The sequence below is a fragment of the Triturus cristatus genome, chromosome 10, assembly GCF_964204655.1.
Source record: "Triturus cristatus chromosome 10, aTriCri1.1, whole genome shotgun sequence".
Taxonomy (NCBI): domain Eukaryota; kingdom Metazoa; phylum Chordata; class Amphibia; order Caudata; family Salamandridae; genus Triturus; species Triturus cristatus.
Genome location: NC_140593.1, coordinates 1,123,011,799 through 1,123,039,178, shown reverse-complemented (window position 1 = coordinate 1,123,039,178; position 27,380 = coordinate 1,123,011,799). Strand labels below are relative to the sequence as shown.

At 48.8% G+C, this 27,380-nt stretch overlaps 1 protein-coding gene across 6 annotated transcripts in view; it reads right to left on the bottom strand.

Moving 5' to 3' along the window:
• Positions 1 to 27,380, bottom strand: part of HAGH (hydroxyacylglutathione hydrolase) — a 710,899-nt gene that overhangs the window by 580,830 nt on the left and 102,689 nt on the right. For all 6 annotated transcript variants that reach the window (XM_085629365.1, XM_085629364.1, XM_085629362.1 and 3 more), the window contains exon 2: positions 15,313 to 15,500. In XM_085629365.1, coding sequence (XP_085485491.1) covers positions 15,313 to 15,500 — 188 coding nt within the window. The remainder of the gene's footprint in view (positions 1 to 15,312; positions 15,501 to 27,380) is intronic.

Genomic DNA, 27,380 nt, shown 5'->3' with positions numbered 1-27,380 from the left:
TGGCGTCGGGCAGTCTTGACTCGATGTCGACTTCGGGCGGCTCCGGTCCGATGGCGACCTCAGCTTCGATGACGTCGGCCGGCCTTGGCTCGATGTCGACTTCCGGCGACTCCGGAGTGCGATCCTCACTCCCGACCTCCGGTGCTCCTCTCCTCAGGTTTCCGGCGACTCCGGAGTGCGATCTCCACTCCCGACCTCCGGCACACTTCACCTCGGTCTCCGGCGACTCCGGAGGGCGGACTTCACTCCCCCGTCGACACCGCTCACTCGACCTTGGGTGACTTCCTCCTCGACCTCTGGTACTCCTCACGTCCTCCGTCGGCGCCCTCTCACGATCTCTGGCGGCTCTGGGCACGACGTCTGCTTTTCCAGTCAGCGCCGCTTCTCCACCTCAGGCTCCAGGTCTCCAGGCTACTCGACGTCCGGCTCCAGGGAAACCAGTATCCAGGTCAGGTACTTGCTTTCTTGACTTCTAAGGCCTGTTCCTGCTGTCCAGGTCCTTAAGATGGTTTTTCTTACTTCTTCCCACACAGGGCTCCAGGCTGGGCTCAGTCAGTAGGGACTAGTATCAAGGGTGGGTTTATGGACCCCACTCCAGGCACAAGTTTCCACCCCTGCTGCCTCACTCCTTCCTCCTTCAGGTTTCTGCTGCTCACTCTTCACCAATCAGGTGCCAACTGCCAGCTCCAACTGCCATCTCTCTGTCTTAGCTTCCCAACATTCTAAACCGCCGCCAACTGTCGCAGGGTTCTGGAATGTTCTGGAAGGTGCTGGTAGGTTCCAGTGGATGCTGGTGATGTCACAGGTGGCCACCATTTTGTGCTCCAGGCCCTCAGACAGAAGTTTCAGGGGTAGATAAAATGGCTCCCTGAATCTGCAGCAACACGAAAAAGTCTGGTGGTTCCCAAAAAGGAAAAATTCAAACAGGGTTTGAGGCAAAAGTGGGACAAAATAAATAATGATGATGAGGAGGGACCACCCAAAGGGCTGACAGGTCTAACACGCGTCCCCCCCAGCTGAAAGTGGGGAGAGCTACCCAACCCCTTGGGAGTTCTCATCACTAAGGCGGAAATACCTTGAGAGACCGTCTGCATTGGCGTGGTCCACTCCAGGCCGATGTTCCACCTGAAAGTCCATTCCCTGTAGGGAAATAGACCACCTCAACAACTTGGGATTCTCCCCCTTCATTTGCATCAGCCAACGAAGGGGTCTGTGGTCGGTCTGAACCAGGAAGTGCGAGCCAAACAGGTATGGCCGCAACTTCTTCAGAGCCCATACCACTGCAAAGGCTTCACGCTCTATTGCACTCCACTTCTGTTCCCTGGGAAGTAGTCTCCGGGATAGGAAGACCACGGGTTGATCCAGACCCTCTTCATTGAGTTGCGATAACACTGCCCCAATGCCATGTTCTGATGCATCTGTCTGGACAATGAACTCCTTGGAAAAGTCTGGGGCCCTTAAGACCGGGGCCTCGCACATGGCTTTCTTCAATCTCACAAAGGCCTGCTGACAAGCCTCCGTCCAGACTACCCGTCTAGGTTGTTTCTTGGACGTGAGCTCCGTGAGGGGGGCTACGATGGTACCGTACCCCTTCACGAAGCGGCGGTAATATCCCGTGAGGCCCAGAAAAGCTCGGACCTCAGTCTGTGTCTTGGGGGGTTCCCAGGCCATGATGGCCTCGATCTTCGCCTGGAGGGGTTGCACCGCTCCCCTACCCACCAAGTGTCCAAGGTACACTACCGACCCCTGCCCGATCTGGCACTTGCTGGCCTTGATCGTCAATCCAGCTTGTCTCAGGGCCTGGAGAACAGCTTGCAGGTGACGCAAGTGATCCTCCCAGCTGTTACTGAAGACGGCTATGTCATCCAGATAAGCAGCAGAGAAACTCTCCATTCCGGTGAGGATCTGGTTTACCAGGCGCTGAAACGTGGCAGGTGCGTTCTTGAGCCCAAAGGGCATCACACAGAACTGGTAGTGGCCATTGGGCGTGGAGAAGGCTGACCTTTCCCTTGCTCCATCAGTCAAAGAGATCTGCCAGTACCCAGAAGTAAGGTCAAAGGTACTTAGATATTGGGCAGCTCCCAGCCGGTCAATCAATTCATCCGCCCTAGGGATCGGATGAGCATCAGTTTTGGTCACTGAATTTAGTCCCCGGTAGTCCACACAGAACCTCAGTTCCGGTTGGGCACCCGGTGGTGCAGCTTTTGGTACTAGTACCACCGGACTGGACCAGGGGCTGCTAGAAGGTTCGACCACTCCTAGCTCCCATCTTAGTGACTTCACTATGAATGCTGGCCTTCACCTTGTCTGACATCCGGTAGATCTTGGACTTCACAGGTGGGCTGTCTCCTGTGTCCACGTCATGGACGCACAGGTGAGTCCTACCCGGGACAAGGGAGAACAACGAAGAGTACTGCCCCAAGACCTGGCGACAGTCCTCCTACTGTTCAGGAGTTAGAGATGGGGAGAGAATCACTCCCTCCACCGACCCATCCTTTTCTTGAGACGCAAACAAATCGGGGAGAGGCTCGCTTTCCACGTCCTCTCCTCCGTCAGTCACCATCATCAAGATGACTTCGGGCCTCTCGTGGTGGGGTTTGAGGCGGTTGGCATGCAGCACCCGCAGGGGCTGACGAGGGGTCTTCAGGTCCACCAAGTAGGTAGCCTTACCCTTCTTCTCCAACACCTCAAAGGGTCCTGACCAGCGATCCTGGAGGGCACTAAGCTCTCCTGGTTCGATCACCCACACCTTCTGGCCAGGCTCCAACTCCACCGGGTGAGCGTTGTGGTCATACCACGCCTTCATCACTGCTTGGCTGGCTTCCAAGTTGTCAGAAGCTTGCTTCCACAACTTAGCCATTTGGATCCGGAAGGCCAGCATGTAGCTCACCACATCCTGGGGAAGCTTTCTGGGAGTTCTTTCCCATCCGTCTCTCACCAGGTTGAGAGGTCCACGTACAGGGTGCCCATACAGAAGCTCGAAGGGGCTGAAGCCCACTCCCTTCTGTGGCACTTCCCTGTAGGAAAAGAGTAAACAGGGTAGGAGGACGTCCCATTTCCTCCGCAGGCTTTCAGGCAGACTTCTGATCATGCCCTTCAAGGTTTTGTTAAACCTCTCCACCAGACCATTGGTCTGGGGGTGGTAAGGAGTGGTGAACCGGTATGTCACTCCACACTCCTTCCACATCGCCCGCATGTACGCTGACATGAAGTTGGTCCCCCTGTCGGACACAACTTCCTTGGGAAAACCCACTCGGGTAAAGATTTCCATCAGGGCCCTTGCCACAACAGGTGCTGTTATGGTCCTCAGAGGTATTGCCTCTGGGTACGGTGTGGCATGATCCACCAGAACCAGGATAAACCTGTGACCAGCTGTAGTCGGCGGATCTAATGGACCCACAATGTCGATGCCCACCCTTTCAAAGGGGGTGCTAACGACAGGAAGTGGTTCCAGGGGAGCTTTCAGCTTCACCCCTGTTTTCCCACTGGCTTGGCAAGACACACATGTCCGGCAGTAGGTATCGGACGACACTTTCATCTGAGGCCAATAAAAGTGTGGGACAAGACGGGCGAAGGTCTTGTCTTGCCCCAGGTGTCCTGCCAATGGTATCTCGTGAGCCAACTCCAGAAGGAAGGCTCGATAACGTTGAGGGACTACCAAGGCTCGTGACGATCCGTGTAGGGGTGCCTTGGGTTCACTGTAGAGGAGGCCATCCTCCCAGTAAACACTGTAGTTCCCTTCAACGTTCCCTGCTGCCTGGGCTTCGGCCTGTCGCCTCAGCCCCTCAAGGGTAGGGCACTCCCTCTGGCCCTGGCAGAATTCCTCCCTGGACGGGCCTCCCTCCACGTGCCACTCGGCCGGGATGGGTAGGTCCTCCAGGTTGGTAACGTCCCCCCCCGCAGACTCCTGGTCCACCACCTCCGGTGGCCTATCCGTCCTACGGGGTGTGGACGCCGAGGCAGGCTCCTCCTGTCCTCGGTTCTTCCCTTGACTGGCAGCTGGCTGGGCCTTTGTTCCAGGCTCCAGCCGAAACGAACTCCCTCTTCGGGTAGTCGCGGACCTTGTGCTAACACAGGCCCAGTCAGGCGTACCCAGCATCTCGGTGTGAGTCCGGTATTCCACCTCCTTCCAAGCGTTGTGCTCCATGTCATTTCCTAGCAGACAATCGACTGGCACGGCAGGGCTTACGGCAACTCGAAGTGAACCTGCAACCCCCCCCCCATTCAAAGGGAACCTCGGCCACTGGATAGTGGCCTGTTCTGCCGTCAGCCATCGCGGCTGGGTGGAGTACATCGGGAATTACCTGCTCTGGAGACACCAGTTGACTACGCACCATAGTCATACTGGCTCCTGTGTCTCTCAGAGCCTCCCCTCTTTGGCCGTTGATGGTGACCCACTGCCCATACTTTGCGGTATTTGCGGGCACCTGGATCTTGGGAACCATCTCCCGTTCTCCCAGGGACACTAAAGTGACGCCCGCCCACTCCCTTCCCTTAGTTAAGGGCATCTCCTCCCCGAGCACTACACTAGCTACTCCGGGGGTCTTTCCTCCAATGGGAGGGGGTGGTCGTTTCAGGCACTTCGGATCTCCTTTATAGTGTCCAACGCCACCGCACTCGTAGCAATGGACAACCCTTGGCTGCTGGCTCTGGCCAGGATTAGGGTTTCTGGGTGGGTTAGCCCTAGGGGTGAATCCTGTTCCCTTCCCTTGGAAGTTATTTTGGGGGCCTTTGGAGAACTCCTTTTTCTTTTCCCCTACCTCTTTCTTCTGGGGGGCGCCCTGTCCGGCCTTTTGAGTATCCCCTCCAGTCCCCCTTGTGGACACCCGGGTACTAGCCCAAATGTCCGCCTCCTCAGCAAGCTTCCGGGGACTGGTCAGCTTGCTATCCACCAGGTGTTGCCGCAGTTCAGGGAAACATTTCTCGAGCAGGTGTTCCTTCAGTACTAGGTCAAACAACCCCTCGTAGTTCCTCACTTCACTGCCCTGAATCCAACCCTCCAGTGCCTTCTTTGCATAGTCCAGGAAGTCCACCCAATTCTGTGTGCCCAGTTTGTGACTACCCCTGAACTTCTGTCTGTACTTTTCGGGTGTTAGTCCAAACTTCCTTATGAGCGCCAGTTTCATGGTGGGGTAGTGGGTCTGCTCATCCTCCTCGAGGGCCAATAATGCATCCCTTCCAGCTGGAGGCATGTACTTGTACAATCCCCCTCCCCAGTACTTCTCTGGAACCCCATGGGCCCTTAACGAGACCTCATAGGCCGCTAGCCACTTGGCGATATCGTCACCCACCCCATAGCTAGCTACTATGTCCTTTGGCAGGTAGGGTTTGGGTTCCCTGGTGTACTCTCGTTCTTCGCTGCCACCGTTAGGTACAGGGTGTGCCCCGATTCTCAGGATCTGAAGATCTATCTCTTTCAGCCTTATCTCATGAGCCATCCTCTGTTCCTCTTTCTCCTTCTCCAGCCTTGCTAAGTCCCATGTGAGCTGTCTTTTCTCCCTCCGGTCTGTTAACTCCATTTCAGACAAGCCACCGCTAGAGGCACTGCTGCCCTTCCTGGAAAGTGTCCTGGGCCCCGCTGACAGGTTCCCCACCTCCGGTTGGTACAAACCAGCTCCCTCACTGTCGGGCTCTCTATCCCTGTCCTCCTCCTCAGCCTTGCTTTCTCGGCGTGCCTCCCCCCAAGCCCTTAAGCTGGTTTGGAGTGCACCCTTCATTGCTCCTGGGGGACAATACACCCCCTCCCGCTGGCAAAACTCCCTGAGTTGGGCCACAGTGTACGTTTCTAAATTCTCCAGTACAAACTCCATCTTGCCCACTCAGGTCAGAGGACAGTTATTTGCAGTAACAATGCAGGGGGGTACCTTTAATAATACCTCCTCCCACCACCAGAGTAAATTTGGAAAAAACAAAAACCCACAATTAGGAAGGCCGCTTTGAGAAAACTCCCGGTGTAGGCCTATGGACTACCCACAGTTATTGTTGAGTATACGTAGGCACAGCTCTATCCCACCACTGAACACCAATTAATGTTGGAAATCTACTCCGCTCCCACACCGGTAAGGGTTGGTGGTAACGGAGTATATTCCGGGAACACACAGTGGTAGCTTGGCTCGAGTGGTCAGGAAACAGGCACCGTGCTAAGCATACGACATACCCATACAATAACCATGCGTGCATCCGTTCCAAAAACGACTCTACACCGTAAAAATTATGAAAATATCTCTTTTATCTTCTTTTTCTCTTAGTTGCTGATTAGATAAATAATACACAATCACAATATACAAACTTTTTAAATAGTGCAGGTCAAATAAATACTGGCTTAATGATTCAATAAATAGGGGTGATCATAAATATTAAAGGCATAAATATAAGTGCAATTCATACAGGCAATTAAATATTCTGAGGCAATAAATACTGTAAACCAATAAATATTGTGCATCAATAAATACTGTGGACCAATAAATACAGTGAAGCAATAAATAGGTTAAATACAATAAATACAGTGCCTCCAATAAATAATTAAAAGCTGACAGTGACACTCATAGAATCAGATCACATTTGATATTACTATGGGCTAATTTGGCCCAGGCACAGCTTGTGGGGATGTGGAAGGCTTGAGGGTGTCTACTCCCTGGCTTGGACAAGGCTGAGGCCTAAACTGAGGTAGATCAAAGGGGGAATACCAGAGACCTGGCTCTCTCACTCTACACAACCCCTCTAAATTAGTCTCAGCTCTCCCCTGGCACAGTCCAGCTGGTTCCAGCACCTCTCTAACCCCTAGAGTAGTCTCTTAGGATTCCACAGGGCCTTTGGCGCCCTCTATTCCACTTACTGCCCTTTTTCTGAAGTTCAGACGCCGCTGGAGTCGTGTCGACGCCGTGAGGCGGATCCGGTTCGATGTCGGCGGCCTCGGCACAATGTCAGTTCCTGACGACGCCGGTAGGCGGCTCCGGTTCGATGTCGGCGGCCTCGGCTCGATCTCGACCTCCGATTCGATGGCGTCGGGCAGTCTTGACTCGATGTCGACTTCGGGCGGCTCCGGTCCGATGGCGACCTCAGCTTCGATGACGTCGGCCGGCCTTGGCTCGATGTCGACTTCCGGCGACTCCGGAGTGCGATCCTCACTCCCGACCTCCGGTGCTCCTCTCCTCAGGTTTCCAGCGACTCCGGAGTGCGACCTCCACTCCCGACCTCCGGCACACTTCACCTCGGTCTCCGGCGACTCCGGAGGGCGGACTTCACTCCCCCGTCGACACCGCTCACTCGACCTTGGGTGACTTCCTCCTCGACCTCTGGTACTCCTCACGTCCTCCGTCGGCGCCCTCTCACGATCTCTGGCGGCTCTGGGCACGACGTCTGCTTTTCCAGTCAGCGCCGCTTCTCCACCTCAGGCTCCAGGTCTCCAGGCTACTCGACGTCCGGCTCCAGGGAAACCAGTATCCAGGTCAGGTACTTGCTTTCTTGACTTCTAAGGCCTGTTCCTGCTGTCCAGGTCCTTAAGATGGTTTTTCTTACTTCTTCCCACACAGGGCTCCAGGCTGGGCTCAGTCAGTAGGGACTAGTATCAAGGGTGGGTTTATGGACCCCACTCCAGGCACAAGTTTCCACCCCTGCTGCCTCACTCCTTCCTCCTTCAGGTTTCTGCTGCTCACTCTTCACCAATCAGGTGCCAACTGCCAGCTCCAACTGCCAACTCTCTGTCTTAGCTTCCCAACATTCTAAACCGCCGCCAACTGTCACAGGGTTCTGGAATGTTCTGGAAGGTGCTGGTAGGTTCCAGTGGATGCTGGTGATGTCACAGGTGGCCACCATTTTGTGCTCCAGGCCCTCAGACAGAAGTTTCAGGGGTAGATAAAATGGCTCCCTGAATCTGCAGCAACACGAAAAAGTCTGGTGGTTCCCAAAAAGGAAAAATTCAAACAGGGTTTGAGGCAAAAGTGGGACAAAATAAATAATGATGAGGAGGGACCACCCAAAGGGCTGACAGGTCTAACAACAGTTCATAAAAACTTCATTGCCTTTTCAAAATATGCCTTCATGGAAGGCATGTTGGACAAAGCATGCCAGCTCTCGGTTCATTATGATAACAGTTGAGTTTCAGAACACCAATGCTTGCATTTATCTTTCTGAAACTGAGGCTGTGGTTGTTTCTAGTCACCAGTTGCCTGCACTGGGCATATGCTTTTCAATAAATTTTTTGAAGGACAGTTAGTTAAAGACTTTTATTCTATACTGATTTTGGGAGGTCTACACTGTGAGGTAAGTAAGGATTAGTTACTTACCTGTAATCCTAGTTCTCTTGCAGGGGTATCCTCATCAAAGTAATAAGCATTAGAATATTCCCGCCCATGTGCGGGATCCCGGAAACAGTATATTATATGTGCCCCACATATATATATCCATACATATATACCTATATGTATACACAAGCAATTGTAGCCCATAACACCCTAGAGCTGAACCATGCTGTAAGGAATTTCCACTATAAATAAGAAAATAGCATTATAAACATGAGAAACAACATTATAACTTGTTTGGAAACTGTTTTAATGCTTAGAAAACAGCAGAAATTCTTAGAAAACACTGAAAGCATAGGAAGCTCCCAGGCTGCATTGCAAATACCCAGTCTAAAAAGACTGAAAAGCTAACTAATAGCTGCATAGCAAAAAACTGACACCGTGCCTTTAAGGCACACCTGACCCCCACCTTCCCATCATGCCTCAGGGGTGGCAGTTAGGTCAGTTGTTCTTTGCGGAGACTGAAAAGTCAGGCACAAAGAAATAATAACCTCTGAAAACTATCACACCTTTGCCTGGGGAGGCGGGAGGGTTGCTTATGACTTTGATGAGGATACCCCTGGAAGAGAACTAGGATTACAGGTAAGTAACTAATCCTTCTCTTCCAGGGGATCCTCATCAATAGTCATAAGCATTAGAACAGAATAGCGAGCCTCACCTCATCCCCCTGCGGGCAAAGGAAAGAAAAACAGAGAAGGAACAGTATGCTTAGATAGACCGAGCTACCCAAACAGGTTCCTCAAGGAGGCTTGGCCTACTTGGGCATGCGCCCTGGAATCGGATTCGAGGCAGTAGTGCCTGGTAAAGGTGTGAACCGATTTCCAAGTGGCCGCCTTGCAGATCTCTGCCATTGGAACGTCATGCAAGAAAGCTACTGTGGCCGCTTTCCCCCTAGTAGAATGAGCCTTAGGGGCCAAAGGTAAGGGCCTTTTCGCCAGCTGGTAGGCTAGGGTAATGCAGGAAACAATCCATCTGGAAATGGATCGTTTAGCTGCTGGGAAGCCTGTTCTCATGGCGCCATAGTTGACAAACTACTGATCCGTCTTCCTAATGCCTCTGGTACTTGCCAGGTAGAATTTAAGTACCCTCTTGAGGTCTAAGGAGTTGGGCGACCGCTCAGCCGGGGTCGCTGGATTCGGGAAGAAGGATGGCAGAGAAATGGACTGATTAATATGAAAATCAGACACTACCTTAGGGAGAAAAGATGGATGTGCCCTTAAGACCACTTTGTGCTGGTGAAAAACTGTGTACAGCTCTTTAGTACAGAGAGCCTGGATTTCGCTTACTCTGCGTGCCGATGTAATGGCTACCAGAAAAGCGGCCTTCCACGACAGATGCTGTAAAGAAGCTTTGTGGATCGGCTCAAAAGGTGGGCCCATCAACTTGGACAACACTAAGTTCAACTCCCACGGAGGAGAAGGGTTTCGAACAGGGGGGTAAACTTTCTTCAACCCCTGCAAGAAGTCCTTGACCACCTGCATCTGGAAAAAAGAAGGTTGACTGGGAGACCTCCTGTAAGCTGTAATGGCAGACAAATGGACCCTGATGGATGCATACTTCAAGCCTGATCTAGCTAAGTGAAGGAGGTACGGAAGGATGACGTCCTCCTGCCCCTTTGTAGGATCAAGGTGATTCTCCCTACACCAAATGAAGAACCTCTTCCACTTAAACGCATAAGACGCTCTCGTGGAGGGTCGCTTCGCTTCTTTGAGAATATGCATGCAGTCAGGTGGTAGACCTAAATGTCCGTATTGCAGGACCTCAGGAGCCATGCTGTTAAGTTCAGTGAGGGAAGGTTGGGATGTAGAATCCTCCCGCCCATCTTGGACAGCAGGTCCGGCCTGCAAGGCAGTCGCCTGTGAGGTCGCACTGAGAGATGGAGAAGGTCCGGGTACCACCACTGGCGCGGCCAGTCCGGAGCTATGAGGATCATCTTCATGTCGGATCTGAGCAGCTTGGATACCACCTTCGGAATCAGAGGCAGGGGCGGAAAGGCGTAGGCAAATGTCCCGGACCAGTCCATCAAAAGAGCATTCCCCCTGGTCCCTGGGCGGTGGAATCTGGACGCGAAGGCGTGGCATTTTGAATTTTCGTCGTCTACAAACAGATCGATGTCTGGACGACCCCAACAACGGAACAGGTCTGCCACCACGTCGTCGTGCAGCACCCAGTCGGGCTGATCTTCGAAGTGCCTGCTGAGTGCGTCTGCCTTGATATTCAACTCCCCTGGAAGGTGCACTGCCACTACCGAGAGGTTTCGGGCGAGCAGCCAGTGCCAGATCGCCTGTGCCTCCAGGGAGAGGGGGCGTGACCGAGTCCCGCCCTGTTTGTTCAGGTAAAACATGGTCGTGGTGTTGTCGGTCTGCACCAGGACTGAGTCTGCCTTGATTGCTGGGAGGAACGCCTTTAGAGCAAGGTGGACTGCCCGAAGCTCTAGCATATTTATGTGGTAGCCCTGTTCTTTTGCAGACCACCGACCTTGTATTTGGAGGCACCCCATGTGGGCCCCCCAACCTTGCAGCGATGCATCTGTCACCACCGATTGCACCGGAAGTGGGTGGTGAAACGGGACTCCCACCAACAGATTGTCCTGACGAGTCCACCATGCTAGGGAAGATTTCGCCACCTGGGAGAGAGAGATTCGATCTCCCCAACGGCCTGTGGACTGATCCCATTGGTCCTCCAGGGCTTGCTGCAAAGGTCTCATTCGCAGTCTGGCGTTGGGAATGAGAAAAATGCAGGACGCCATGGATCCCAGCAGAGATGCTACCTGCCGGGCTGACGGCCTCTGCATCTGCTGCATAAGCCTGCATTTCCTCTTCATTGAAGACAGTCTCTCCCCCGAAGGATACGCTCTTCCCACGCTTGTGTCCAGAACGGAGCCAAGGTAGTGGATGGACTGAGTGGGCTGCTGCACGGACTTTGCCATGTTGACGTGAAGGCCGAGAGCGTCCATCTTCACAAAGACGGGGTCAGAGGTAGCTGGCTTGTATTTTTTGAGGATACGAGCCGGAACCGCTTTGACGGTCGCCGGGGTGACGAAGGTGTCCATGACTGGTTCCACGATTCCTGGGACCAAAGGCAGCAGTGGACGAGAGGCAGACTTCTGGTGAAGTGTTTCAAAAATCACCGACGTGGTGACTTGGGGGACTGACATCTCAATCCCCAGCTTCTGCGCTCCCCGCTGCAACACCTCCTGGTAGGTGTTGATGTCGTCTATGGGCGAGACCCTGGACACTGGGCTGCCCGATAGCGTGGGTGAATAGTCCCTGATGGAGGACCTGGTGGACGAGGAAGAGGACGATGATGGAGTCCTCCGCTCCCGGCGATGATCACGAGCCCGTGATCCAGATGAACGCCCCTCCCGCCTGGGGGAGCGCGATCTGCGTCGCCTGCTGTCCGGCGACTTCTGACGTGCTGGCCTGGGGGGACTAGCTCTGTCCACAGCCGCCACCAGCCGTTGCAGCGGAGAGTCATGCACTTGACTGACGTATTCCCGCAGCCTCCTTGTAGCCCCCGAGTCCTGCCAATGATGTGCTGGCAGCAGCCATCTGGGAGACAGAGAAATGGTCCCTTGAGTCTGAGGGGAAGACCTACGGGGTTGGCCGGCAGGCTCTCGTGGAATTGCCGGTCGTGGAGATGCCCCTGAGTGAGAGGAGGAATGGCGCGACGCCGACTCTGTCACCAGGACCACCGACCTGTCCGAGGCCTGTCTCGACGTCGAGCGTGGTCTTGACGTCGATCCGTGGCGTCGTCTTCTTTCTCGCCGGGACTCTTCTCTCGACGTCGAACGACGCCTCGATGTGGACCGGCAGCCATGTTCAGTGGGCGAAGAATGCCGCCTCGACGTCGAACGGCGATGTGAAGCCGACGACGGAGGCCCTCTCTCCCTCGACACCGAACGCCGCGGGGACGCCGGCGGAGATGCTGCCACTCTCGACGTCGACGCGGATGCCAACCTCGACGCCGAACGCCGTCTGGATGACGACGGCGGAGGATCCTGCTGTCTCGACGTCGAACGCTGATGGAGCCTCGACGACGGAGGGGATCGTGCCCTCGACGACGGAGGGGTGACACTCCTCGACGCCGGTCGTCGCCTGGTTGACGACGGCGGAGGGTCCATGCTCCTCGACGCCGATCGCCGCTGGGTTGGCGACGGCGGAGGTTCCCTGCTCCTCGACGCCGATCGTCGCCTGGTTGACGACGGCGGAGGTTCCCTGCTCCTCGACGCCGATCGTTGCCGGGTTGACGACGGCGGAGGGGTGGTGTCTCTCGACGCCGATCGTCGCCGGGTTGACGACGGCGGAGAGGCTCTAGATCTCGACGCCGATCGTCGCCGGGTTGACGATGGCGGTCTGGACTTCGACGTCGATGACGTACCTGCTCTCGACGGCGAGCCCGCTGTCGAAAGTCTCTTCTTGGAAACACGACCTACCGGAACATCTTTCCTCAGCGCCGAGCCCGACGCTGAGGCGGAAGGACGAGATGAATTGCTCCTAGATGAATCTCTAGGCCTCTTGGAGCCCTTCCTCACCGGAGATCGGCCTCTGGATGGTTGTGCCAGGCCATAAATGCGAATTCGCTCTCTGTCCTTCAAAGTTCTCTTGGACAGGCTCTGGCAGTGAGTACATGTCTTGGAATCATGATCCTCCGGTAGACACAGGATACAGACCCTATGAGAGTCAGTCCTGGCCTTCTTCTTGCCACAAGCAGGGCAAGGATCGAAAAGAGAAGTCATTTCAAGTTGGAAAAAATGCCCAAAACTGCCTAAAAAAGACAGCCTCTTACTGACTTAGATGTAAAACGTCGAAGTAAGGGAAAAAACTTAGCCACCAGAGCCCCTTCAGTAACAATCTCCTCAAAGTCCTTTTGGTCCTCCTTGGGGAGCTTGGACTTGAATCGCTCCATCGAGTCCCAGAGAGCCCTATCGTACCTGCCCAAAAGCGCCGCCGCGCTGGAGATTTTGAGGGACGCCGCCGCGGAAGAGCAGGCCCTGCGTCCCCAGGAGTCCTGGGTTCTGCTCTCCTTATCTGGAGGAACGGAAGAGGAGGCCGACGCCGTCTGACCCTTTCTTGCAGCCGCCACTATTACGGAGTCCGCAGGCGGGAGTTGAAAAATAGACAATATTTTCTGACAAACTCAGAAAAAAGTGGAGCTCTGTTGCCAGGATCCTTCCAGAAGGAGCCGGAAAGAACAACTGACCTAACTGCCACCCCTGAGGCATGATGGGAAGGTGGGGGTCAGGTGTGCCTTAGAGGCACGGTGTCAGTTTTTTGCTATGCAGCTATTAGTTAGTTTTTCAGTCTTTTTAGACTGGGTATTTGCAATGCAGCCTGGGAGCTTCCTATGCTTTCAGTGTTTTCTAAGAATTTCTGCTGTTTTCGAAGCATTAAAACAGTTTCCAAACAAGTTATAATGTTGTTTCTCATGTTTATAATGCTATTTTCTTATGTATAGTGGAAATTCCTTACAGCATGGTTCAGCTCTAGGGTGTTATGGGCTGCAATTGCTTGTGTATACATATAGGTATATATGTATGGATATATATATGTGGGGCACATATAATTTACTGTTTCCGGGATCCCGCACATGGGCGGGAATATTCTAATGCTTATGACTATTGACGAGGATCCCCTGGAAGAGAACTATGTCTGAACATCCCTAACAGAAAATATTTTGCAGGGCTTTTTGTCTGATAAAAGAACTCAATAGATTCTAACATCAATGACCAATACTTCAATTTGTTGATCAGCCGCTTCAGAGAATGATAAGAAACGTGTGCTAGGGGTTTGACTCCCAGTGCGTGAACTAATCTTTTTGTGTTTCACTGGCCGATACAAAGAGAATCATTAAATCCAGTTAATAATAATATGGTATTGAAGTGCAAAGGATTTGTGGTATGTGTTGTATAAACTGCCAATATCATCAGTTATACAGTGTGCAGCCGTACAACAAACAAAATTATGTCTTGATTCATGTCTACTTACCATTAACTAACTCCACAGTACTAGTAACAGCTGCAGTCATATCAATTCAAATCTGTGCCCTTAATGTGTGACATAACGGGCATAGACAACCGATGGTGATGTATTAATTTACTGACCAACCTAATAAACATTACAACAGCAGTGGTTACTCTTTTTCAGAGTTTGGGTGTATGGAGATAATATTCTCAGTCCTTTCAGCAGAAATTGCCTAGGTGGAACAAACAATGTCTAAGTCATAGAAACACGTTCCCCTAGGCCAGCTATGAAGATTTGGTCTGGAATGGGGCACTTGGAGATCAAGAGAAATGGAAATACTGGACGGAATTGTTGGCACAGTAACATTACGCTTAAGTTGAGAATGGTTGGGTAGGACAGACAGGATATATATATATATATATGTGTGTGTGTGTGTCCCTAGTTTACAATCCATTTAGATCAGTGCCAAAGTCTCTCGGCATGCGGTTTAAAGAAAAAATGCTTCTTTTCTCAAATTAGCGCTCAAGTTCAATTTGAGAACATGGTATATGAAATGTAAGCTCATGTCTGTAAGGGCTGTCTAGAGTCCGACAGAGAAAAGCTAGAATAAACCTTGCGGGTCATGTGTTACGTTAATATTCATAATTTATATGGTGCACACCATTCGCCCTTTGTGGCCAAATACTAGGTGTCGTAAGGCACCTCGACCACTTTCATATTATTGATCTCGTAAGGATAAAATTTTGGGCCCTGAAATACCTGCGAGTCGCAGGCAAACGTGCAGCAGCCCTCACTCTAATGCTCTAACGTACTTTGTTACAAAGGGGCGTCACTGTCCTTTCAAACTCAGCACAGCCACCAACAGAGGGTTAACCTCGGAGACTAAGAGAATGCATTACTTGAGAGAAGTCATTTTGGCAACAGCATATCTGGAGCAGACAGGGTTGATTAAAACTAAGTTCGCATGTTCGAGTCGAGAAACAGCCAAGTACCGCAGATGCGTGTAAAAACAAGGATAACAGCAGGCAGTACTAATCTCGGATAGTCACCTTCTGGGGTTGCACCGGGTCAACGACGGCTGCCTCCTTGGTGTCCTCGTCAATGAGGAGGTACATATAATTATCCGTAAGTGCTGGAAGCAGCTCGACCTTCATGTCTGACTGGGCAACTAATGCGGACTTTCTAAAATCGGATTCGTTGCGAGTAAGCACAGAGCGAGACCCCCACAGAGCTGGACCTGCAAACACAAAGGGAAAAGCGCGGATATTAAAGTTAGTGCACACAGCCCAATAAATCACCACCACATCCATCGGGTTTCTGGGAGCTATACTGATTTTTTAATGAACCTTGCACGTAGAATTACATTACTGACAAAAATGGTCTCAGTGTCTGACCGAAGTTAATTCAAGACTTGAGTAATGAGGCTCAAGTAGTTGGGCCAGTCTCCTCAAAGAAAATGGGGTAGGTGTGGCATGCACCTGTGTTACGTATGCATGGACCTGTGATGACAGGATGTGGAATGTGTGTACCAAATGTGTGGTACAGCTATGTTTATACCACTCTAGCACAGTGTTTAGTTCTTATTATTAAACATAATACATGTTATATTCTACATCCTAACCATACTGGCAAGGAGGATGGGATAAGGTTATGTCAAGTCAAGAGCAACTTTTTTCAGCTTATTTGCCATATAGCAAAAACACGTACAAAGAACGCATGATAAAATGTTTTTCAAAAATTTACAGTAGTCGTTTTAAAATATTTATCTCAAAGGGACAAGCATATTAACATTCCTTAGAAAAGAATAGTTGTACTCATAAGCAAAATAATAAGTTATCACATTAACCTTGGTTTACAGTCAATCAAAAAGTTTGCAGCTCATAGAGTCTTCTAATATTTAGCACACTTTTAAAGGAATTTAGGATTGCATGGCACAAGTCTAATGAGACTACTTTTGGTAAGTAATCCATTGCAGGCAGACAAGACGTCATTCCTGCCTGACGCAGTACAGGTACTGGGAAGGCAACGATTGGACTTGAATATAAAGGACAAAATAAGGTAAAATGACGTGCTCTGTGATGAAACACTGTTACAATGAAAAGGTGGAAATACATTATTCCATGTACATGGTGTTGGAAAAGCAAATTTAAAATGGATAAGATTCAGTCTAAAACATGTGAATAACAAACATTAAATGCATTATCAATCCAGATCAAGTAAGGTTCGATATTAGTGCCCATTTATACATGGGCATTCAACTCAAGAGACTTCATTTACACGCTCCCTAATCTTTCGTCCCTACAAAACTCTGCATGGTGTGATGTTACAGTGGCCTTTGCATCAACCTTAATGTCCCAGGGTTGTGTGAACATATCAGTAAGGCCAAATTTCAGAAAAACAGATTTCATATACACCAACCACAGGATTTTGTTAACATTTTGTAAGGCTAGGCAGTCAGACGCACTCTCTTACCACTCAGCCTCAGGATTTAGCCTGCATGCGATCCACAACACGAGTGGGACCATTTTTACCTGGTCCTCTATAAACACGATGCCCAGCTCATCGTGGCAAATAAAATTTACTGAATATTTCGGCACTACCAGCAATCTACGGGTAAAACCATTTTCAATACGCTGCAGTTTATCAGCGTTTCGAAACCCCCACACACCAGCCCCATAGATAGCAGCCGAAATACAATTTGATTTAAACAAGGTAATCATCTCAGGCAGGGGTTGTAATTTAGTCCCTGAAAATTTGAAGATAGCTTCCGTATTTCTACTCACGTGCAAAGATTTTATTTGGATATGTGCCCTCCATCTTAGAACGGAGCTAAAAGTTATTCCTAAGTAACCAAACGTATTTGTCTTTTTCAGTGAGGACCCCCCCCCCTTCTCATTCACTTTGTTTTTGTGTGTAAAGGTCGGCATGCCATGGAATACTATTTTGCCTAATTAAATTTTAAGGCCAGGTCTTCCATATACTCCATACAGTATTTTAGCAGCATCTGGAGGCCATGTGAAGTGCGCACAGTTAGTAACGCGTTATGTGCATAAAGAAGTATGGTATGAGGGCGGTCACCTATCTTGGGCACGTCAGCCCCAGCCTGCACATGATGTTCAGTAATGCCGTTCATATAAAGCAAGAACAGAAAAGGTTGCTAGGATGCAACCCTGTCTTACCCCTCTTAGGGAGGTTAGTTCTCCCTGCGGTCCATAACATACTGCTACTTTGAGACTGTATTGTAGACGTTTTACTAAAGTAAGGAGTTCAGGTTCGACCCCCATATTCTGCACCAATTCCCAAAGTTTCACCCTATTGACTAAATCGAATGCACTGGAGAGATCTATAAAAGCCACACCTATGGCCCCCCTTTTTGCTGATACATATTTGCTAGCAATAAGGTGCAGGTTTAAGGATTGCTCTATAGTCCCTATGCCCGGTCTTAACCCACACTGAACAGGGGTTCATTTCCCCACGTTCCTAGGTGGGCCAGTATTACCCTTCCCAAGATGTTTGCAGTAGCGTCTATCACAGATATTGACTATAACGGGCCAGATCGGATTGGTCTCTTTTTTTTCACACTAGGGACTGAGGTGGCAGAGCACCAGGATTCGGGTATGTAGCCTTACACTAAGCACCTTAAAACATCTTTTAAGACCAGACCCCAGAGGTATATGTTTGATTGAAAGACATCAACTGGCTCTGCATCAGGTCCTGGGGCTTTCCCAGGGGATAAGCGGTTTATCGTCAAGACTACCATGCCTAATTCAATAGGCCTGGTGGAAGAAGAGAAGCTTTGTGATTGAACTGAGGCTTCCTCTAAAGGAAGTCTTTGTACCCGCTGCCTCTGCCAACGCTGGACGAGGAAATGTTTTGGACTCTCAAACTAAAGAATTGTTTTCGAGTGAACAGAGGCTTCCATCAAAGGTACTTGTAACTGCTGCCTCTTCTAATGCTGGAAGAGGACAAGTTAACTGACTCTCATTGTAAAGGACTGTTTTGGAGTGAACAAAGGCTTCCATAAAAGGAGGGCCTTCCAACCACCGAGCCGCCTTTGTTAATGCTAGAAGAGAAGTTTCCAGACACTCAACATAAAAGAGTGCTTTGGGAGCAAACTGAGGCTTCCTTCGGGTCCATGCAACTGCCGCCCATGTTTCAAAGTCCAGATCGGATGAGTTCTTAAAGCACGTTACCCGTCAATCCAGTTTGCATTTTTTGTAAACAGTGTGTTTACTAAAAGTACAAAATAGATTGACAAGTCGATACTTTGCACCTGGTCATATGGATTACATTTGTTTTACATCTGCCTCAGAAAAAAAGAACGTGGAAAACTACAAAAGGTTTGCTGTTCAGCTGTCCATTGGGTCACTATTTGCTAACTTCCCAGGTGGTGATAACTGTGAGAATGCTGAAGACGAACCGTCTCCTTTGTTTCTCTTATACGAACTATGAGATAAAATACAAGAATCCAAAGTGCGAGCTGATTCAGCCCGCAGATACCAGACTGTAGGGTTACTGCATGAAATTCCTCTATCAGTACTGAATGCACAAAGTTCACTGGTCACCACCATGCACAAGGAGGATCTGAACACTAATCAAATATAAAAGCATTTATTTTGACCCCCTTCGTGCTCCATGCAATTCGCCGAAGGGTGTGACTCATTGCTGGTGTACAAGGCAAACGGTAATCAAGACTCTTAATGCTCTGTCACTGTGACACAGCAGACGTCCTTTTTAAAGATCCGGGCCAGCATCCAAGACCAGTCATTAATTTACTGCCTAACTGCAATCCGGAACTAAAAGGCACACAGGGAAAACCTCTAGTGCCACAGAGGCCTCGGTGTTAACACAAGCTAAAAGGAGAGCGATTCCTGTGGTATTCACTTAAATATTTATTTAAATTGCCCCCTTACAACCACTCATGAATACATTTTTAAAGGAATTCATTAAATAATTTACCTTAGTCAATTTATTTTTAACGAATGCAGCAACAGTTCACTTCATTAATAAGCCATAGAAGAAAATTGGTACATAATATTTGAATGATTTATTTTACCCATAAATTAAACGATTAAAAAAAAAAAATAGTTCTACATACGTTCAATTGTACTAGAAACTGAGCTTAAAACACACACTAAAAAATAAAATGGGAACTGCAGATTCACCAACAGCGAGTACGTAAATTGCACATACAATTTTGCAAGTCAATTATAGTTTGAAAGTTGGTGCTTCCAAAGACTTCATTCATTATGTTACCAATTGTTTTTTTTTTAATTAATTACAGATCCTGGTTATAGGAAGCTGGCTCTGTATATACTATCCCAAAGTGAGGTATAATGTGCACAGAGTCCAGTGGATCCCAAAAGGTAGGCAGAGGTAAAGTTAGATAGCACCTCACTCTCTATTCGTGGTGGTGTGGTCGAGCAGTAAGGCAGTATCAGAGGACAGTGTTAAGCATTTACTGTACACACTCAGCAAATGAATTCACACACTCGAAGACTGAACTTCAGACCAATTGTTTCTGTATAAAAATATTGTTTTAGTTATTTTATTTTCTAGAACCAAGCAAGCCTGGCACAGGTAAGTTGATAAATACTTTGCAGTAAATATACAGTTTGAAATGCAATTGTAAATGTACTTTGAAATGGTTACAGTTTGAATTACTGGTGATGCAATACTGGGAAATGGTGTACATATACTTTGCAATGAAAATTACTGGTAAGTTACTTTTGCGTTACTTTTGAGATTACTTTTTCTATTCAGTGTGATATGCTTAGATATCACACTGGGACATTTCCTAGAGAAAAGGTGAGTAAAATCAGTTTTGCAAAATTGTTATTTTTCAGGTTTCCATACAAATCAACTCCACACTTCGAACATTTTTCAGAGAAAAACAGTCAATAGGTTCCTATGGAGAGAAATGAAGTTAACAGTTACGAGGTAAGTAATCGGTCTTTGGAGTTGAGCTTCTGGGGTTAGAACAAAGGTTCCCCCAGGGTCAAGGATGCGCTCTCATTACACCCTCAGCGGCATTAGGGAGGCCGGGTGCAGAGTTCTGAGGCCCAATGCTATCCAAAGAGGGATAGGGGGCCTCGTGTTGGTGGCTGCTGGTGAGCAGGCCACAAGGTTGTGGGAGCCAAGCTCCTGGTGTTAGGCTCAAGGCAAAAGGGGATCCAGTTTAGCACACAAAGTGCACCCGCAGTGGCAGCTGGGTGCAGGGTGCAGTTTTGGCATCTAGTGCCCTGTTGTTATCAATGGGGTTTTTCGTTTTTGGTTTTTAGCTGCAGGCTCAGTCCAGGTAGACTTCCGGGAGGAACCAACAGCTGGGCAAGTAAGTTGGAGGGCTCGGGGTCGTAGGTGCACCTCCGGTTCCTTTCTCCAGGGCACAGGGCGGCTGGAAGCAGGGGTGTCTTCAGAGGTCAGATTTCACCTTACCCGGCCACTCGCGGTTGGGGGGGGGTCTCCATGCAGAGGTTGCAGGCGACGTCGGGGAGTCCTGGAGGGGTCAACCCACAGTGGACTCGGACTGGCGCGCTGGGGGACCTCACTGGGACCAGTGGGCCACTTGAACTCTGGCTGTAGGCGACGGGTCCAGTGGGGGTTTCGGCATTGGGTTTCTTTTTCCTCAGCAGGCTCTGAGTTTATGTTTTGTGTTCCTTTTGAACAGAGCTGCTGTTCACAGGAGATCCGGTCCTTGTTGAAGGCAGTCAGTCCTCCCAGGGGTTCTGGAGGTCACTGGCTGTAGGACAAGACTATTTTTGGCAGAGGATCTCCAGAAACTGCAGACAGGCCGGTAGGGCTGGGGCCAAGTCAGTTGTTCTCTGCTGGGCTTCTTCTCTCGTCCTTTTTCTTCTTAGGTTGCGGGAATATGCTTTCTTGGTTCAGGGCTGCCCCGTAAATACTGTATTTTGGGGGCGTTTTAGGAGTCTCGAGGTCAAAAGCCAATGGCTACTGACCTGAGGATGACTGCACCCTTGGTGTGCTCACCCCATGTGGGTGTGTAAGCACAATCCCTAATCCTGATTGAGGAGTGCCTGCCATCTGCAAGATGCGGGCACTGAAGAGAGTGCTTCACCTCGCCTCCCCCACCTGAGGAGTGGAGTTGGCAAAGGTGGGCTCACCTTCTGGGCTGGCTAGTTTTTCCCGCCTGTCTTCCCGCCGAAAAGGAGGGGAGACAGGAAAGCGGCCTGCTCCTGATAGCAGTAGAGGCTGAGGGTCGCATTACAAAGGCTGCCAGGCCTTTGAAGTTCCCCTGCCACAGATGGCTCTTCCTGGCCTGGTGGAGATGCGAAGGCTCCCAGCCTAGGGGCCCAGAAACATATCTCGTGGTGGCAGGCTGGTGTGTACCAGTCAGGGAACCCACCAGAGGCTGGTCGTTTTTCAGGGGGCATCTCTAGGATGCCCTCTGTGTGCATTTTTCATTAAACCCCACACTGGCTTCAGTGTGGGTTTAATGTGCTGGGAAGTTTGATACCAAACTTCCCAGTTTTCAGTGTAGACTTTATGGTGCTGTGGAGTTCATAATGACAAGTTCCCAGCACCATATACTCTTAATGGCAGCACTGCACTTACAATGTCTAAGAATGGACTTAGACACTGTAGGGGTACAGGGCTCATGCACCTGTACCCTCACCACTGGTATAAGGCACCCAGCTAGAGGAGTGACTGATCTAAGCCAGGGCAGTGGGTTGTAGGCATGGCACACGGACGTGTGCCATTTCGACTCTCCACTTTGTTCTGCACCAAAACACGCAGCCTGCAAAGGCATTGTGTGTGTGTGTGTAAAGGTACAAGGACTCTAAGGGTGGCACAATAGGTGCTGCAGCCCTTAGAGGTCTTCTCTGGTCACAGTCCCCTTGGTACCAGTGGTACCATTTACCAGGGGCTGACCTGTGGCCAGAGATGCCAATTGGGTTAGTTTTGGGGAAAGAACACAGGCCCTGAGAACCTGATTGGCAGGTACCCAGGGCACATCAAGCCAAAGTGCATCAACAGTCTGGCGATATGGGGGGGGGTTACTGCAACAGAAACCCACTTTCCTACATTGATGTAACACGATCAAGAACGAGGACAGAGTGGTAGCACTCTACAGCTCGGTCAAATAGTACATTAAGTGTGTGTTGTTAAAACACGATCAAGAAAGACTCTGGGCGCAGAGTGACAGCACTTTCAGCTGGGAACAATAGTGTGTTGGTTAAATGTGATCAAGACTCTGAGCGCAGAGTAAGGGCACTTTACAGCTAGGTCCAATAGTACATAAGACTTGTGCTGTTCTATCTGACTAATGTTCAGATTAGCATATGCAATAGCCTAAGCGAAAATTAGATCATAACTATGCTACCTAAAGGAGGCTCAGGCTTTGGAAGCTTGTTTTAAATCCAGAGTTTGAGTCAGTGGCGCCTCAGAGTTCTAAAACGTTTGTTTTTGATGAGTTGTCACTGCTAAAGGGGACATAAAAAATTGCAAATAAAACAGGGGAGGTGTATCTTAGTGGTGCTAGACAGTTATTTGAATGGTGCACTTCATTAGTTGAAAATGCAGCAAGAATAGTGTGTTGTAACTTCATATAAATAACTCAAAAAATGAGTCGATCAGATGAAGCTAACATTTTTTTACCAAAACCATTCAGAAAAAGAACATGCATGATTAGTCTGAGGCATAAAAGAACGAAGAGCAGGTTTTTTATATGTATGACAGCGCTATTTGTTATGTTGTCATGTGGATTTGTCTAGTGCGACTAAATCACAGTGATGAAGGTATCCAGACCCTCGAGCAGACGTCTTGGCCCCAGTGATTTAGTTGAAAGGAGGAGGCCCTGATCTGTTGAGGGATATCGTTCCAGGTCTTTGGTGTGATGCAGGAATGCTAGACCTCCCATTCTGCTTTTGTGGATGTGGGGGTGAGTGCGAGTGAGAAAGGCTGAGAGTAGGTGTCTGGTGAGTTACAGGAAGTGAAGGGGGATGTTCAGATATTTTGGACTGATGTTGTGCAGTGCCTTGTATGCACGAGTGAGGAGTTTGAATTTGCAGCATTTGTGTTTTGGAAGCCAGTGGAGCTCTTAGGTGTGGTGTGATGTAGGTGCATCATGAAAAGACGAGGAAAGGTCTTGCTGCAGCGTTCTGGAAGGTCTAGAGTTGGCGCAATACATGGTTGGAAATCCCAGTGTATAGTGCATTGCCATAGTCTATTTTGCATCAGATAAGGGTTTGAGTGACTGTGCGTCTAGTGTTCTGGGTAGCCATTTGAAGGTCTTGAGGAGCATGCAGAGAATGTGGAAGCAGGAGGAGCTGGCCGAATTGAGCCCTGCTGTCATGTTGAACTTGTCATTCAGAATGATTACCAGGTTTTTGGCATGATGGTATAGTGTGGGTCTATGCTCAGAAGGCCACAATGTGGAGCCCCAAGAAGAGTTCTTGTTCTCGAAGATCAGCACTTTATTATTTTACTTATTTAGGGTTACAACACCAATATTTTGGCAAACAACCCCATACATATAGGTTGTGTTAAGTAATCAAAACAGTATTTTTGAAACAGTATATTTATACATGTACAAAAAAAGTCCCTATTTTACTAGGGGAACATTATACAGACAATGATGGACAAATCCATCATTCAACAAAATGGAGGTTCTGTCACCAGGTAAGAATGCCTTAATACAACAGACCTGCAAATCTAATATACATATTAATTCATAATAGTGCAATGAATGGCCTACAGTACAATTAGAAATTTCTTTGAATTCTTTATATGGTGAAAATCCTAGCTATGCCTTACACTTTCAGGCCTCTTCAGGACAATGTGTAAAGAGCACCACAGCATATCAAAGTGGGCCAAATCATTTGCTTATACAGGGTGGTAGCTTTTGATGCTATGCTCTTTACACTTCTTTAAGTCTGTTGAATTCCCCCATGCCCGAGCAGAAATATATACTTGGTAGAGTGGAGTGTTTACCTACACTGTTTAGTGGTTCGCAGCTGCAAGCCGTTCTTCCACAACCTACCATTAAAAGTTCCATTATAAAATAGTGGCATTTTCTGCATTCCACAGCGAAGACATAGCAACCTTTTATATTTAGGGGAGCTGGCCTATTTTGAAATGCTATGGTGCTCTTAACGCATTGTCCCGAGGAGACCTAAAAGTGTAAGGCTGAAATGTATCAACCACCTACAGCTAGGATTTTATCCAAAGAATTCAAAGGAAGTTCTACTTACTATCATCAATTATATCAAGTCGTTTTTGCCTGGTGACAGAACCTTATTATCCTTGAATAATGGATTTGTCCATTATTGTTAGCATAACGTTCACCTACCAAAAGATAGGTTTTTTTTGCATGTATGTATATATGTATATATATTACCTACTGGCGGTCGCCAGTAGGTAGTTATAGTTAGGACCACGTTTCCATAGGAAATCCGCAACATTCTATTTTGAATAACTTTGGCGCCGGTCGACGAATCCTCGCGAATTTTTCAAAATAGGTGGGGCGCTACGCTCCGCTCCTACCCTGAAAGTCTCGGGGGGATTCGTCAAGCGGGGGCTGAGATAAAAGGGGGGTCCCAAAACGCGTTTTTCCCATGCATTTTTCCATAGGACCTTTAGACAGGGCTACTGCCCGAACGGCTGAACAGAATTACTAGAAATTTGGCAGAGAGGTAGTCCTCAGGCCAAGGAAGTGCCTTTTGTAGGTTTGGTGTAAATCTGTTCAGTAGATTCTGAGAAAATAGCCTTTAAATCAATATATATATCTGAGCCAGCTTACGGTGCGCTTACGGTACGCTTACCGTACGCGTACGGTGGCGTGCGCGAGCGCGATTCTGATTGGCTCTTAGATCTTAGTAAACATTCGAATCGGCCGAAACCAGGAAGCGGCGGCCGCCATTTTCTCTCTCGCACTGAGAGTGATGTTTAAAATATAAAGCACAAAAACATGTAAAGGGGCTGTTTAGACAGCTCCCACACACATAGCAATGTTGAGGGAGTCCCCAAAGATCCCCCAAGGCCAAAAACTGAATTTTTATTTTTTCGCTAATTTCGCCGATTACGCTTACCGTACGCGTACGGTAAAAAATTATTAAAAAAAAAAAATTATCCACACTCTCCCCACCCCGTGTGCAATTGGTGCCTGAAGGGCATCAATTGTGAATGGCTTATTAAAGATGAGTTAAACTAAAATATGCACGGCACTAACTGCGTAAAGTGGGCGCGCGGTGCGCGAAGCGCACCGTGCGCGCACGGAACGAACTGCGTTAAGTGGGCGCGCACGCCACGAATGGCGTAAAGTAACTTAGCATTTAAAAAACCGTACAAATTCACTGAAAAAACCATAGGTTTCACACATGTTATAGTTAGCGGAAATTTTACTGATATGAAATTCCCCCGTTATAGTTAGTGCAGGCAACTATAACTCACGCGACCGCAATCTTCTGCTGATGACATATGTGTCTTTATGAAAAAAAAATATTTGTAATATATGTATAGCTAAAAATGTATGGAAGAAGACATGGGCAAATAAGTGTCTAAATACAGTATTAGCATCAGCAGAGGATTGCGGTCGCTTGAGTTATAGTTGCCTGCACTAACTATAACGGGGGAATTTCATTGGTTTTTTATCAGTAAAATTTCCGCTAACTATAACATGTGTGAAACCTATGGTTTTTTCAGTGAATATATATATATATATATTACCTACTGGCAGTCGCCAGTAGGTAGTTATAGTTAGGACCCTCTTACCATAGGAAATCCGCAACATTCTATTTCGAATAACTTTGGCGCCGGTCGACGAATCCTCGAGAAATTTTCAAAATAGGTGGGGCGCTACGCTCCGCTCCTACCCTGAAAGTCTCGGGGGGATTCGTCAAGCGGGGGCTGAGAAAAAAGGGGGGTCCCAAAACGCGTTTTTCCCATGCATTTTTCCATAGGACCTTTAGACACAGCTACAGCCCGAACGGCTGAACAGAGTTACTTGAAATTTGGCAGAGAGGTAGTCCTCAGGTCAAGGAAGTGCCTTTTGTAGGTCTGGTGTAAATCTGTTCAGTAGTTCCTGAGAAAATAGCATTTAAATCAATATATATATCTGAGCCAGCTTACGGTGCGCTTACCGTGCGCTTACGGTAAGCTTACCGTACGCGTACGGTGCCGTGCGCGAGCGCGATTCTGATTGGCTGTTAGATCTTAGAAACATTCGAATCGTCCGAAACCAGGAAGCGGCGGCCGCCATTTTCTCTCTCGCACTCTGAGGGGAGGAGGAAAAACAAAGGCAAAAAACACATAAAGAGACTGTTTAGACAGCTCCTAACCACCTAGCCTTGATGAATGTGTCCCCAGAGAACCCCCAAGGCCAAAAATTCATTTTTAATTTTTTTTTAAAAATCGCCGATTACGCTTACCGTACGCGTACGCTAAAAATTACTTTAAAAAAAAAAAATTTCACACTCTCCCCACCCCGTGTGCAAATGGTGCCCGCAGGGCCACATTGGTGCATGGCATATGTTCAACGAAGAAAATTTAAAAGCTTACCTTTCACAACGAAGCGCATAATATGTCCTCCATGTGCCCACGGTGCGCGAAGCGCATCGTGCGTACATGGCCCATCCAGCGTAACGTGGGCACGTAGCGCACCGCGTGCCCACCGTGCGTGCACGGCACTAACTGCGTAAAGTGGGCGAGCGGTGCGCGAAGCGCACCGTGCGCGCACGGAACGAACTGCGTTAAGAGGGCGCGCACGCCACGAATTGCGTAAAGTAACTTAGCATTTAAAAAACCGTACAAATTCACTGAAAAAACCATAGGTTTCACACACGTTATAGTTAGGAATTAGCATTTAAAAAACCTTGCAAATTCAGTGAAAAAACCATAGGTTTCACACATGTTATAGTTAGCTGGACATTTTACTGATAAAAAAACCAATGAAATTCCCCCGTTATAGTTAGTGCAGGCAACTATAACTCACGCGACCGCAATCCTCTGCTGATGCTAATACTGTATTTAGACAATTATTTGCCCATGTCTTCTTCCATTAAATTTTAGCTATACATATATTACAAATATTTTTTTTTCATAAAGACACATATGTCATCAGCAGAGGATTGCGGTCGCGTGAGTTATAGTTGCCTGCACT